The sequence below is a fragment of the Anastrepha obliqua genome, chromosome 3 (genome assembly GCF_027943255.1).
Source record: "Anastrepha obliqua isolate idAnaObli1 chromosome 3, idAnaObli1_1.0, whole genome shotgun sequence".
In the NCBI taxonomy this organism is placed as follows: domain Eukaryota; kingdom Metazoa; phylum Arthropoda; class Insecta; order Diptera; family Tephritidae; genus Anastrepha; species Anastrepha obliqua.
Window position 1 is genome coordinate 107,193,337 of NC_072894.1, and position 14,521 is coordinate 107,207,857.

Genomic DNA, 14,521 nt, shown 5'->3' on the forward strand with positions numbered 1-14,521 from the left:
TTTACACATTTTCCAAAGGTGACGGAGAACCAAAAAAAAAAGTCGATTTTCAAACAAATACGAGTGCATATGTGTAATTGTGTTAGGGTTTCGGTCACGTCCCAGCAAAACCTGCGTGCATATGTGTTTGTAACATTCAAAAAAATGTAATTGTGTTAGAGTTTCGGTCACGCAGGTTTTGCTGGGGACGCTCATAATAGCAACCGCGTGTGTATTTTTATATTCGTAAATATTTTCATTTTTAAATATTTACCGCAATTATGCCGAAAAATAATACAGAAAAGTGTCGTGAATATCGACAGAAAAAAAAATCAATAAATAATTAGCATCACGGAATTCATTCACGAAAATTTAATAAAGTATACACCAGAAGTATCGCGGATACTTAGAAAAGATTACGATAAAGTTCCAATGATTTTAAGTGGCGATTTTAACGTAAATTTTGCATTGAGCACAGCGGTTCCTTTAATTGATTTTCTCAATACAACATTCAATTTAAAAATGTGTAACAATCGCACTGAATCGACAACACGATCAAAAACAACCATTGACGCGGTATTTCAAAGATATGTTGACAACATCGAAACCAAAGCATTTGTATCATATTTTAGCTATCATAAGCCACTCGTATCATTTGTTGAAATTGAAAACATTGAGGATGAATAATAATAAAATGAAGAAAATAAAATATGAACTTTATAGCAATATTATAATGAACCTATAATTATCCCGCTCCTAATGCTGCTTTCGTCTCATTCTCTCTCAGTTTGTTTTACGGAAGGTTTCACTTCTTTGGCGTCTAACCGTTAGACTGGTATTTTTTTTTTAACATTTAGCTGTCGGTTTTTTCTCGAAAATCTGAAATATATTTTCTGAGGCCGCCAGGTTGTTAAATTTGAAAAAAGCTTCGATCAGGCACAAGATTATCTATTAATGAAACTAATTTCTCTTGTCCGATAGATTTTAGATGCATCTCCAAGGATTTGTGATGATCACCGCAAGGGACTTCTGGAGAAACGGTATCCACACAAAAAGCGATAACTTTTACAATTATTAATTTTTTTTGTTGTTCAATTTTGCTAAAGTCAAGTCGAAACATGTTATATTAATGCTTTGTTTTTATTTTTGTGGAATAATGAAATTGACTAGCAAAAACAAATATTATTGAAAATCATCAGTTTTTGCGGGCCTCTGACTATCCCTAACCCCTTAAAGCTGATAATTTTTATCTTTACTTTGAATTGCGCTTTAATTTTAATATTTTTAAAAACAATTTTAAGTTTAATGAACCATATAAGAAAGCCGCCAATACAATAAAAAAAAACTTCTACAGTAAAATAATTTATCTACAATTTTATAAGGCCATTTACAGCATAACAGAAATAATCATAAAACAAATTAAGAGTGACGTTTGCATATTTTTGCTATGTGGCATCTTTAGTTGCATACGAACGGACCCAAGATATTTTTTATTCAATACCAATTGCCAACTTCGACAAGTGTGCAATAAAGGCAAAAAAAACCAACCATTACTAAGTATGCCAATAAAGGCAATCAAATCCACTCATAACTAGGCATCACTTGCACACCTTGAAATTTCAAATTTAATTCAGACAAGTTCAAGTTAAACTGAACTTTCACAACTCACTGCATTTTAGACTTCGGGTTTTCATGCATCGGCGTCCATATTGGCATGCCGAGTACGCCACGTTAGCCTTTTAGCTATTTGTAGCCAAAAATACTCATTGCTTGATAATGAAAACATTCAACAACTATTTTATAAAAATAAAATCACATTTTCGCAAGTTAATAAGTACTTACGCTTGTTTTTAAATACGATTTTTAAATATACATAGATCGATTAGACCGACTCATAGCAACGAAAATTATACGAAGTATCCGGCGGATGCTCGGCTACTAACAACGCGTCTTTTTCATTGGTGAAGTGCTGTCAAATGTACGAACTAAGTGCAGCGGCCACTGAACACACCTCTTCAATGAGGGTTTTCTCGCACTGAAACGTTTGAATTGCAATGAAATGAGTTTATGTGCCTATTTTTTGTTTTCTATTTTTTGTGCTAAATCAATAAAAGAGGTTTCTTTTTTATTGAACTTCTAAAACAAATTAAAGCAACTAGCTAAGCTTTAATAGCATTGTGCACTGCAATCGTTTTCTATGGGTAAGGACAACAAGAAGAAGCATCGTGTATGCGCTTGCTCCCATTTCATGAGGGCAGAGATACATTTTAGATTAATTATGTACGGTACAATTTTTTTATGAACTATGAATTACATATTCTGGCTTATGCATTATGCATGTATGCATGTATAATTTTTACAGTTTTGTATTGTAGTTTCGTTTTTCTATTTTAAAGTGGTTCGAAAAATTGTGTCATGCACCCACGAAATCAGTTATTCGCTTTACCTTGTTTAAGCTAAGAGACTATTTATAATATAATTTTTATTTTTCTGTATGGCTTATATTACTCGTACTTCAATATGTATACGGTTTGTACGAGTATGTATGAACAAATTTCAGATTTTCTTCAACTTGAATTTATTGGATTGTTCAGTTATTTTAGCGCTAGTTATTAGTGTTGACCATTTTTCAGTGATTTTGTTCTCGTTAAATGTCAATATGTAATTTGGAAATTAATTTGCAAATGTTAAAAATTTTACTGGCGCTTACAATGTAAAGTTGCCAGCCTTTTTACTTACTGATGTCCAATCTTACTTACGAATTGTGCGAAATGCTCATTTGTTATGCATCAATTTAAAATATTTTTTGTTTGGTTATGTAAACATTTTGCTTATTTTGAAATAGTTCTAATGATTACTTTCCCATCATATTATTTATTTATTTACTGTTTATTTAATCCTTTATTTGTATTAAGTTACGAGTTTTATTAAGTTTTTTATGAAAAATAAGTCAGTCAGTTAGGCATATGCAGATTCCAAAATTCTTTGAAGTTTATGCTATTTTTAATAATTCATGTAAATGTTTATGTATGCAAGTATGTGAGTGTATGTATGTATGTATGGCTATAAGTCGTTAGGGTATCCTACAGGGATTTTGCAATTGTCTTTTATTTAAAATGTGTTTTTTATTCTTTATACTTCCTTCTTCATACTTTCTTCTTCAGACTTCCATTAATGTTACACTCAATTTTTATTCGCCCATAGAAAACTTACTTTAACAAACATACTTTTTTACCACCTACTTTTTTCCACCATTTCATTACCATTTTCTTAAATTCTGTTATCTCAAATGTTTTTGTTGTTGTTGTCATATTTTTATTTCTCTTCATTATTGCATGCTACGCTTTTAAGTTTATTTTATTTTCATTTATACTTCATCATTAAATATTAAAAAATTATTTAATGCCTACTTTATAAGTTTTTATTTTTAATTTATCTCTTTGTATTGTATGTAAATTCTTAACGCTTAAGTAATAATGTGAGAATCTTTAAGTCTCTCTCTCGGCCCTGTCTTCAGCTGAGCTTCGCCGTTAGTTTGCATTTCTACTCCCATCTATGCATGTATGTAACTATGTAACGTCATTCGTGTGCGTGTATGCGTTCGTTCGTTTCAGCTTAGCAATCAGTCAACAAGTGAAACGAAGATGACTACCTTTCAAACGAATTCTTCCTGCTCGAGCCATGGATGATTTAGACATTCGGCCGCTGAGGCGCGTATAACGGGATTGTATTCAAGCATCGGTAGTAAAAAATCAGAGAATTTTTTCGCCTCCATGGGATCCCAGTCATATTTTTCGATGAGTACGTTTAATAGACTCCATGGCTTCAATTTCGTGATGTTTCGTAAGCTGCCTACAAAATGTCAATAGATAAAATTTTGTTTATTTGTATTTGGAATTATATATGTAAAGTATTATAAAATGTTTTTTTTTGTACCATAACTAGTAAAGTATTTGAGTCCATGCTTGCCACGAAATATCACGGACGGCGGTATCGTGCCCAATAGTTCAATAATGTGCGCCAAATGATCCTCATCGCGTGAGTAATTTTCGCCAGCGTGTGGATCGAACAGATAATCACCGGTTGCTAATTCGAAAGCGAGGCAAGCGGTGCTCCAAATATCGGCCGTGAAATTGTATGGTGCGCCAAGCAATACTTCTATGGAACGATATTGTCGCGTTTGTATGTCTTCGGTGAAATGATGATACTGCAAGAAGTGGTGGAGATGGTTAAAAGCGTTACGCGAAATGGAATGGAATAAAATGTTCAAGTTTAATCATTTGAAACATTGCGATTTTTAAAATAATTTAAAGACAACTTTACAACTACCTCATTCTATGTATTAAAATTACCTCATTTTTATGTATTCAAATTACCTCATTTTTATGTATTAAAATTACCTCATTTTTATGTATTCAAATTACCTCATTTTTATGTATTAAAATTACCTCATTTTTATGTATTCAAATTACCTCATTTTTATGTATTCAAATTACCTCATTTTTATATATTCAAATTACCTCATTTTTATGTATTAAAATTACCTCATTTTTATGTATTAAAATTACCTCATTTTTATATATTCAAATTACCTCATTTTTATGTATTAAAATTACCTCATTTTTATATATTCAAATTACCTCATTTTTATGTATTAAAATTACCTCATTTTTATGTATTAAAATTTCTCATTGGTAGGATTAAACGAGTCGCATTTTATGCTTTTTTATTCGCCTAGCTTACATTTGAAATTCTTAACAGGCTTATGAAATATCTCATATACATAATTTCCAGTCATATACATAACAAATAGCGAACCCTCTGGCCACAAGTCACAACTCCCGAACCATGAGGCTAAAATGAATAAATCAACTCATTGCGTCATGCCACATGTATATACATATATAATTGGAGCGCACACCCTTTTTGGGTGTTTGGCCGAGTTCCTTCTCCTATTTGTGGTGTGCGTCTTGATGTTGTTCCACATATGGAGAGACCTACAGTTTCAAGCCGACTCCGAACGGCAGATTATGAGGAGCTTTTTCATGGCCGAAATACACTCGGAGGTTTGCCATTGCCTGCCGAGAGGCGACCGCTGTTAGAAAAATGTTTTTCTTAATTTTGGTGTTTCACCGAGACTCGAACCAACGTTCTCTTTGAATTCCGAATGGTAGTCATGCACCAACCATTCGGCTACGGCGGTCGTCACGACATCTACCCTACTAAAAGTAAGACTCTTATAGCGTCTCCAAGCTGGAAAGCCCTAAAATATTGGATATACATTAGATAGCAGCAGGTCCTTTTGATGTATTTTTCCATCCTGCTGCACACTTCTTGAGGGACCAAATCCTGAAGTTTTTGAACACCAGAAGCCTCAAAAACGGCAACGAGTGCTTTCATCATCTGTTGTTCAAGCCCACTGTAAGTACTAGGAGGGGGCGCCACTGTTTAACCGGTGGTCTTATTCTATCTCTGCTTCTTCCGCTGAGCTATGGAGGAAATGTGATTTTTGAGAGACTGCGGTTAAGGTCCAACAAGAGAAAAAGTGAAGACTGAACTTTCTTTTGGAAAGTGTCAACTATTGCAGAGTGTGGGCACTTAGAAGTATACGCCACCCTTGAAGCTATTGCTCGATTAGTCTTACTGCATATTTGTTGAGCGTTAATTCAAACATGTTCCTCCTTTTATCTAAGATGGCCCGTAATGTCTGTGGGCACTTTTCTTACATCATAGGCCATTAACATAGCATCACTCGTCGACTTCATGGTCCGGGAACGAATGGATGCGTGGGACTCAGAACGGAGATGCCAAACCATACTGCGGTTGCAAAGCCGATGGGACACTGAACCGAGTGGCAGATGAACGGCGAAACTTATTCCATCAATTGACAATTGGGTACAAAGGAACTTCGGGGAAGTGAACTACTTCTTAACTCAGTTCCTCTCGGGCCACGGATACTTCTGGAGATACCTACACCGTATTGGTGCATATACTGATACGATTCGAAGTGCATATACTGCGAAGCGCTGAGCGATGACGCTGAACACACGTTTTTTAGTTGTAACAGATGGCTCGCGGAAAGAAAAGCTCTGAGGGAGCAGATTGGCGACATCGCACCGAGCAACATAATCAGCAAAATGCTCGAACGCGAGGACAGCTGGAATGCGGTAAAGAAATACATCGAGAACGTACTATGGAAAAAAAATATTGTGCACTAAAGCGAAGCCGCACAGATAGAGACACAAGAAGACGAGCCTATAGCATGAAAGCTGGCTACAAATATGGTGGACCCGGACATGGTTGAATAAAATTGGTCCTTTATGGATGCCGTTCTGGGTGTTCCCGAAGTAATATAGTCCTGGGATGGGTGACGCAGTAGACGACGCTCGCTGTAAGTGCGAACGCATTTTGAACACTACCTCACCCACCAAAAAAAAATATCATAGCATCACAGCTTTTCTTTTGACATCAGATATGGCCACACTTCGTATGTCTTCTTCTATGTCATCTCTCCATTTTTTTCTCGGCTGACCTCTTCCTCTAGGGCCTTGTGAATTTGTTTCGTTGCGCATTCGCAAAATGTTACAGTACCATCGAATTGCGCTTTAACGTATCTGTAGTCGTACAGAGTCATATATCTTTCAGAGAATCTTCTAAAACAAATTATTTGATGGACTTCATTTGATTTCAGCACCCAGACTTCACAATCGTATGTGAGTGCAGATCTTATGATGGTTTTATATATTCGAAGCTTTAGATTTCTGGAAAGTAGTAGTAGAAAGTAGTAGACTTCATCAGTTTTGCATGCGCGAAGTAAGATTTATTTGTAGCTACCTCATAGATCACAGCTTTGATGTATTCATAAAATTTCATTTTTTCATAAAATTCCATTATTCCATTTCATTGTCATTCTTATCATTCATGTCCATCTCCGAACATAGTCTGGTCATCTAGTCCGCTATTCTCCTTGATACAGTATTCCTATGTGTGACAGTCTAGATCTTAAGCACTCTTGTGGCGTTATATTTAGGTTAAGTTAGGTGTTCACGGCAGCTGAGGAGAAGGTACTGAGATGATTTCACCTCATACTGCAGAATGGATCCCAAGTCTCCGCGCATGGACACCTAACGGACAATGCTCGGTAAGGACATCCACCACCACCCGATCTACCCGCGACTAGAAGGATCTCGCGACTTTGCAGATCTGCGCACTCACCCAGACATATGTCTCTTGACTAACAACTATCTTCCAGACTGGTTGCATTTTCGTTAACAAGCATCACAGCTTACATAGACGTTATGATGATTCAATCTACAGTTTCGTGAATAGAGAAAAGCTTTGTTTCTAATTTTGTTAACTTTGAACCTTTTGAGTGCACGTTAATCGCGTCGCTAGCCGTTGATAGCTCCCATCCTCATCGTTTTCCTATTGGATTGGTTTGGATTTGAGTAGGCCGGCAGATCATAATTGAAAAAAAAAACCAAGAACTAAGATGCTAATTGAACTTGCGACCTAAGAAGGGATGTTTAGATGGGAAAGTGGGAAAAGAGCAGAGACAAATTGAGCTCCTCTTCAAACATCCGTTACTATTTAATGAGTCTGAGAAATTATTTGAGGTGAAGAGAATCTGGCTGCTCTATTTTCAGTAAGTCGAGGAAATGTAAAACAGCATTGCAGCTCTGCATTTGCAATATGTAAACAATTTTTTAAATATAATGCAAATTTAATTTCTGTCAAAAAAATAAAAAAAAGACAAAAACAAAAAAATAATAAAAGAAGACAAAAAAAAAAAAAAATAACTAAAAAAATAACAAGTATATTAAGTCACTATAATTCGAATTAATTTTTTGTAAAAAAATAAAAATAAATTAAAAAAATGAAAACAAAATAAAAAATAAGAATAAACAAATAAGTAAAAAATAGCAGCAATACTAAGTTACTATAATTCGAATTTATTTTCTGTAAAAAAAACATAAATAAATAAATAAAAAAAGAAAAATAAATAAATAAATAAAGAAGTAAAAAAAAATAACAGGGATATTAAGTCACTACAATTTGAATTTAATTTCTGCCAAAAAAATAAATAAATAAATAAAAAAAATAAATAAATAAGTAAAAAAAAATAACAGGAATATTAAGTCACTGTAATTTGAATTTAATTTCTGCAAAAAAAAAACAAAAAAAAAAAAAAATAAAAGCCAAAAAAAATAAATAAGTAAGTAAAAAAATAACAGGCATATGATGTCACTATAATTCAAATTTAATTTTTGTAAAAAAACACATAAATTAAAAAAATAAAAACTAAATAAAAATAAAATAAAAATAAATAAATAAGTAAAAAATAACAGGAATACTAAGTCACTATAATTTGAATTTAATTTCTGTCAAAAAAATGAAAGAAAAATAAATAAATAAGGAAAAAATATAACAGGAATATTAAGTCACTATAATTCGAGTTTAATTTCTGTCAAAAAAAAAAAAAAAAAATAAAATAAATAAATAAAACAAAGTTAAACAAAAGTGAAAAAAAATTTAAAAAAATTACAGGAATATTAAGTCACTATAATTCGAATTTAACTTGTCAAAGAAAAAATTAATAAAAATTAAATTAAATTAAAAAAAAAATTATAAAAAAACATCAATTTAAAGTCACTATAATTCGAATTTTACTTCCGCATCTGCATCGATGAGGTCTACGGTAAAGATATACTGGCCTTAGAGTTTATTACCCCGTGATTAATCTAACCCGTGGCTGTTGCTCCCTTGGTACTACTCTGCATTACCCGCTTAAAGTCAACTTTCTTTTGCTGGTTATATTGATTTTCAAGTGTTTAGAACTTACATCATAACAGGCATTTCCCAAATCAGCAATTTTAACGCGCACATTCGTATTGTTGATCAACGCTTGTATGGCATTCGTGTAGGACTGGGTCTGTGGAATGAAAGCCAGTTTAGTAAGTTTCAAATCGTACGAGTATATAGGAATCAGAAAACAAAATCTCAATTAGATAGTCGCTTGGAACTTTAACAAAACAAAAAAAAAAAAAAAAACAAAAGAAAAATACAAACGGTGCAGAAAAATATATTAAAATACAGTAAATGCTATGAAAGTAAAAAAAAGATGAATAACTAAGTTGACAACACAGCTGAACACATTTAAAACTGTTTTTAATAAATATTACGCACTCATTTGCTATATAAATATTTGTAATCAAATACGCAGCTCTGTGCTAAAAATAAAGTTTACATTAAATCCAGTTAAAATTTTTGCTTTAAGTTCATAGTCCAAAGTTCGACTGAAAATTTTTAAAAATTTTCGAAACTTTATTTTTGCAAAAAGCATGCATTAGTGTTTACAGGGATTTTATGACAGGAGAAAATTCGGTTCGGAAATGGAATGCGGAGTAGTGCTAGGCAGGGTTTAAAAAAACAAAGACAAAAAAAATGTATTTAAGCAGGTAAAAAGAAATTAGCAAATAAATATTTTAAATTAGGACTTGCTAAAAATGTCTAAAAAGTTGTTTAATGTATTCAATATCAATTATAATAAAGAAAATCTCTTTAACAATACTTGAAAATATTGCTGAAATACATTAAAGATAAAAATTATGTTTTCGATTTTTATTCCATACGTAAATATTTTAAGGCTACTTTTAAGGGCGTAGTATGGTATTTTTTTTTTCATTTTTTTTTTTTTTTTTTAAATTATTCTATAACATCTTAAGATTATTGTGTGAAAGTTTGAAGTGATTTTGAGAGATTAAGTATCTACCTCTCCAACCGGATTTCACGCTGCCGAAAATCTTTAAACGCGTTTTTCTCACACTTGCCTTTTTTACGGTCGGTGTCCACTGTAGATTCATATCTACTGCACCGATTCTTTACAAAATTTGGTTTTTTTGTTTCTTTACTTTATTCACGAGGTAATGACGTTGAGTTTTTTTTTTTTTAAATTTTGTCATATTTTAAAACAACAAAGTTTTCAAGTTTTTTTATGAAAAATCGGTGTTTTGACTTCAAAGCGCTTTAAAAAATTAAAAAAAAAAAAAAAAAAAATTCGACGTTGTTACCTGCGAAACTTTATTAGCTGATGAAATCAATTTGGTTTTTTGATTTTAGTTGATCCAGTAATGAGTTCTGAGGGACACCGCTGCCACCAACTCATTTCTTCATAAAAATCAATGAAAATTTCACACAATATTCTTTAAATATGACTTTATAATGAAGTAATTTTAAAATTTTGAATAAATCAACTGTGTCGACAAAAAAAATTTCGAAAAATATGCTTGTTTTACACCGAATTAACCATACTACCCCCTTAATGGTAAACCCATATTTTCACAAAACAATGAATTATGCGATGCTCTTTGTAAAATAAGCAACATGAAATTCTCTGCTCTATTAATTATTTAATATTTTATTAATATTAATAATTAACTATTTCTTAACATGCCAACTTTTTTGTTGATATTTAATTTCTCCTTTTTGATCTTTTTTGTCGACACTCAAATTTACAAGGTGATTTTTGGATCAACGGGACTTCATCATAAAAAGTGCTGCTGTAGTGGTAAGCTTGAAAAAAAAAACTAATAGCATATTTCCACCAAAAATTTAACTATGGCTAAAATTTAAAAATCTCAAGCCTTGCCACTGCAATAGAGTTCATTCAAACAGTTAATTTTTGTTTACAATTTAAGTTTGCTGACAACAGAGTCAGCTGTATTTTTACATGAAGAGGGTCATTTGTAAGTTAAATTTTGTTTGACAATTTCAATTTCCAAATATAGTAATGAGATTATTTACTTTATCTAATACAAAATATGTATATTTGTGATAAAAAAAAATAAAATAAAAGAATATTTTCTTTACGAAATTTCTTTCACAAAAAACCTAATTAATAAACTCGCGCACAAATAAAATTTTTACGGCATTGGATGCGCATGAAGGTAAAAAAAGTGAAGAATGTTTATATTTTTAATATGCCTATCACTGTTTGCTCATTAGGTATGGTGAAAAACAATTTTTTTTTTAGGGAAACTTTGGATTCTACGTCATTCGTTTTGTGTTTCACCAAATTTAGCTTTAGCTTAGTGAAACACAAAACGAATGACGTCGGCATATCTGTCAAATTCGCTCAGAGCCGAATAACGGTCTGCTAGGTACTACACCTCTAAAAATCTTTTCACCATGTCACTGGTGTATTTATTTTAACACCATCAAATTTATTTTAACACTATCAAACTTTAACTGCAGCTAAGACTCGGTAGAAATAGCCTATAAGAAAAAGGGTTTTCATTAGCACTGCGAGTGACAAGTGCCAGTGGTTTGAATACACGGCAAATAACAACAAATCGTGGTAACATGATTCAAGAGAGATTCCTGAGGAAAAGTGTATCAATTGCTTCGAGAAGGGGGAAAAAGACGTAGTCACAAATGTACTTATATTTTTTCGGAGGGGATTGCTGTGACGGGGGCCAAAAAAGATTTGGGAGAGTAAATTAAGTCCATAAAATTTATAAACAAAGTATGTTTTCTATCAGATTACAGTTGTATAAGTATATAACAATAGCATAAAGTGTGATCTACGCTTAGTTTATAATAATGAAGCGGTCATAGTGTGGTTTTGGTTTTAGCAGGTATTAAAAAAATATTTTAAAGCTTTATATTTGAAATCTAATGTATAAAATAAATGACAATGCTTGTTTAGTTAATAAGCAGAGGATTAGGTTTTTATCTAACCTTAAATATTTTTTGTACAAATCAATTTCTCGAAAATCAGTTAAAAACAGCTGTTGCAAAATCAAGCATTCAATACATTTATTCTAAATACTGATAGAAACTTGCGCAAAAACCACTGAGTATCATTAAATATTATTAAAAACTAAATCATAAAAATGCCATATAGGAAAATTTCATCAATGCATTCTCTTCAAAATCTAACAGAGAACCGATCGAATTAAAAGGCTACTACAGACAGGAAGGTAAAGGTACGTAGTAGCACAAACTAACACATTTACTTAGGATTTTTGTAGAAGTGGCAAATCAAGTGCTCCAAATGCTATAAATGTAGATACTACAAAAAAAGTTATATTAAGAGTAGATTTTTTCCAGCACAAAACTATAAATGAACAGCGTAAGTACAATTTACTAAATGCATGGTATGCAAGTTGTACATACATACATACATAGGCACAACTTGAGAGAGAGAGAGAGAAGTTACCTTTTCGGTATCGGCATTTTTGCTATTTTTAACATCTTCGTTGTTATTTTGTGATGTTGATTGTTGTTGTTGCTTTTGTATTGATGGTGATTGTGCTTGTGTTGGTAAAGCTAGTGAAAGTGCTTGTGATGTGGGTGATATTAAATGTTGTTGGTGTTTTTGTTGTTGTTGTGGTGCTTGTGCTTGGGTATTTTGAGTAATTTGAGATGACGCATTATTCACGTCGAGATTTTCGCTTTTTGTACTTAATAAACTTAATATTTCGATGCCATTGATCGCTTCGGTGGTAGTTGTTGTTGTTGTTGTTGTTGTTCTAGTGGTTGTTGTGTCACCAATATTGCCGTCACCATCGACCGACTGAAATAAATATATGAAAAACGAAAAGAAAAAAAGGAACAAACGAATTGGACATAAACGATTGCAGGTGATTGCTGTGGTGAGTGCTGGTGGCGGATTGTGAGTGGTGAGTGGTTAGTGAGTGAATTTGAGGTAAGTGACAAATAACAATAACTACAGCAATTAGAGGGGCGTGATTGAAAGTTTGTGCGTAAATGTGCATGGGGAAGCGCGTTCAGTGAGAGAAGTTATGGCAATTTAGTTCGAGAGGCAATGCATGAGTATTTGGTTGATTGTGAAAGGCATGGCGGGGCGCAGGTGCATTGGTGAGGCGTAAAAATATTAAGAAATAACAAATAAACAGACAATTTAAAGAAATATGGGAAATGAGTGATGATGATTTATTGATAGGAGATGTTTTGTCTTTTTTTTTTTTTGTTTTTAAGCGCAACTAAACATGCAGGCGTTCTTAAAACAAAATGGATTGGATATATCGTAGATGCATATATAATATTTAATTGCTTTTTTGTCTTATTTGGCAATAAGTGTCGCGTGACTAGGTAAATTTTAGTTAGTAGCAAGCCGGTAGGTAGTACAACTTACCTTGGCAGTGATTTTCTTCTCGGCTCGATAACGATTATTCATATTGCCCGTTGTCGCATATGTCGAACCGCCGCCTATTGAAGGACTATCCGTACCTGTACGACCGCCACCTACACCATCATTTTCGCCTATCAAACTGGATGAATATTTAGATGCTAGCGATGATGTAGTTGTATTTGTATTTAATGTTGAATTCGTATCATCCTTGTTAAGTGCCGTTATTGTTGCACCGGTCATTGAGAGTGCAGCCACAGCTGTAGTTGGCAACGGTGTGGATGATGTGGAGGAATTATTAGCTGTGCCCGTGCTATTTGTTGTTGAGGCATTTGTATCGATCAGTGGCCATTTACTTAGACTCTTCGCCTGCTTCTCGATGGAACTTACTGTGAAGTATATCAAAATTAATAAAACTAAACGATATTAAGCGAATTTATTGTACATACTATATGAATCTGGAAAGTCAGCGCCCTTCACGCGTAAGCTTGCAATCTCATCGTCAATTTGTTGATTCACCACCGACTCATTATCGATCACCAACAGTATATTCTCTGGTTTAATATCCGTATGAATAATGCTACATTTCGTATGTAAATAATCTAGCCCCTCCAGCACTTGTTTGATAATGTTGCGCACCTGGCCGATGGCTAAGCCCTGGTAGTTATTCTTCACGATCAGTTTGTATAAACTACAGCCGAGCGCCTCGAAAACCAAACAATAGTGTTTGCCATTAACGCCGCGTATCGTAAAGTGATTGAGCAGTCGTACGATACGCTCACGTTTTACATCGAGCGGATCTGCATCACGTATAGCTTCGAGAAGACGTATCTCATCGGCAGCGGTTTCGATATAATGCGGTGCACTCTTCACCACCTTCAGGGCGACGTATTTCTCTTCTCTATGGCGGGATTGGAAACAATGAGATTCATACAAGTGCGGGTATTCTTGTAAACTTGCAACACTTACTTGAGATCCCTGCATAGCCAAACGGTGGAAAAGTGTCCCCAGCCAAGTTTACGTACAACACGAAAACGATTGTCAAATATATCGCCTATAATTACTGGATGATAGCCGCCACGGCAATATTGCGATGGATCCTCTTGCTCCTCATCCGAACCATACAGGCTGCTATCCGGTGAATCAGGATAAATCTCTTCAGTGGTGCTCATTGTGCCACGAGGCTCGGAACTACAAAATGTGCACAAATAGAAACAATTGAATTATACGAAATACTTTTGATATGAATTTTTGCAAGAGGAATGAGCGGTTTAACGTGATCCGCTAGGCGAGTAGTGCTTGGAAATTGGGGAAAAATATTTTTGAAGAAATGAAAATACTGCGAGGAATTGAAGAATTTTTCGCTCTTAGTAACAGCCTTCAGCATTA

At 33.5% G+C, this 14,521-nt stretch overlaps 1 protein-coding gene across 3 annotated transcripts in view; it reads right to left on the reverse strand.

Moving 5' to 3' along the window:
- Positions 1-1,370: 1,370 nt before the first annotated feature.
- The window catches only part of LOC129241352 (SRSF protein kinase 1), a 28,967-nt gene continuing 15,816 nt past the window's right edge, over positions 1,371-14,521 (reverse strand). For all 3 annotated transcript variants that reach the window (XM_054877615.1, XM_054877616.1, XM_054877614.1), the window contains exons 3-9: positions 14,102-14,323; positions 13,582-14,033; positions 13,139-13,521; positions 12,200-12,556; positions 8,822-8,911; positions 3,916-4,186; positions 1,371-3,831 (exon numbers count right to left, since the gene is read on the reverse strand). In XM_054877615.1, coding sequence (XP_054733590.1) covers positions 3,635-3,831; positions 3,916-4,186; positions 8,822-8,911; positions 12,200-12,556; positions 13,139-13,521; positions 13,582-14,033; positions 14,102-14,323 — 1,972 coding nt within the window. In that variant the 3' untranslated portion in view covers positions 1,371-3,634. The remainder of the gene's footprint in view (positions 3,832-3,915; positions 4,187-8,821; positions 8,912-12,199; positions 12,557-13,138; positions 13,522-13,581; positions 14,034-14,101; positions 14,324-14,521) is intronic.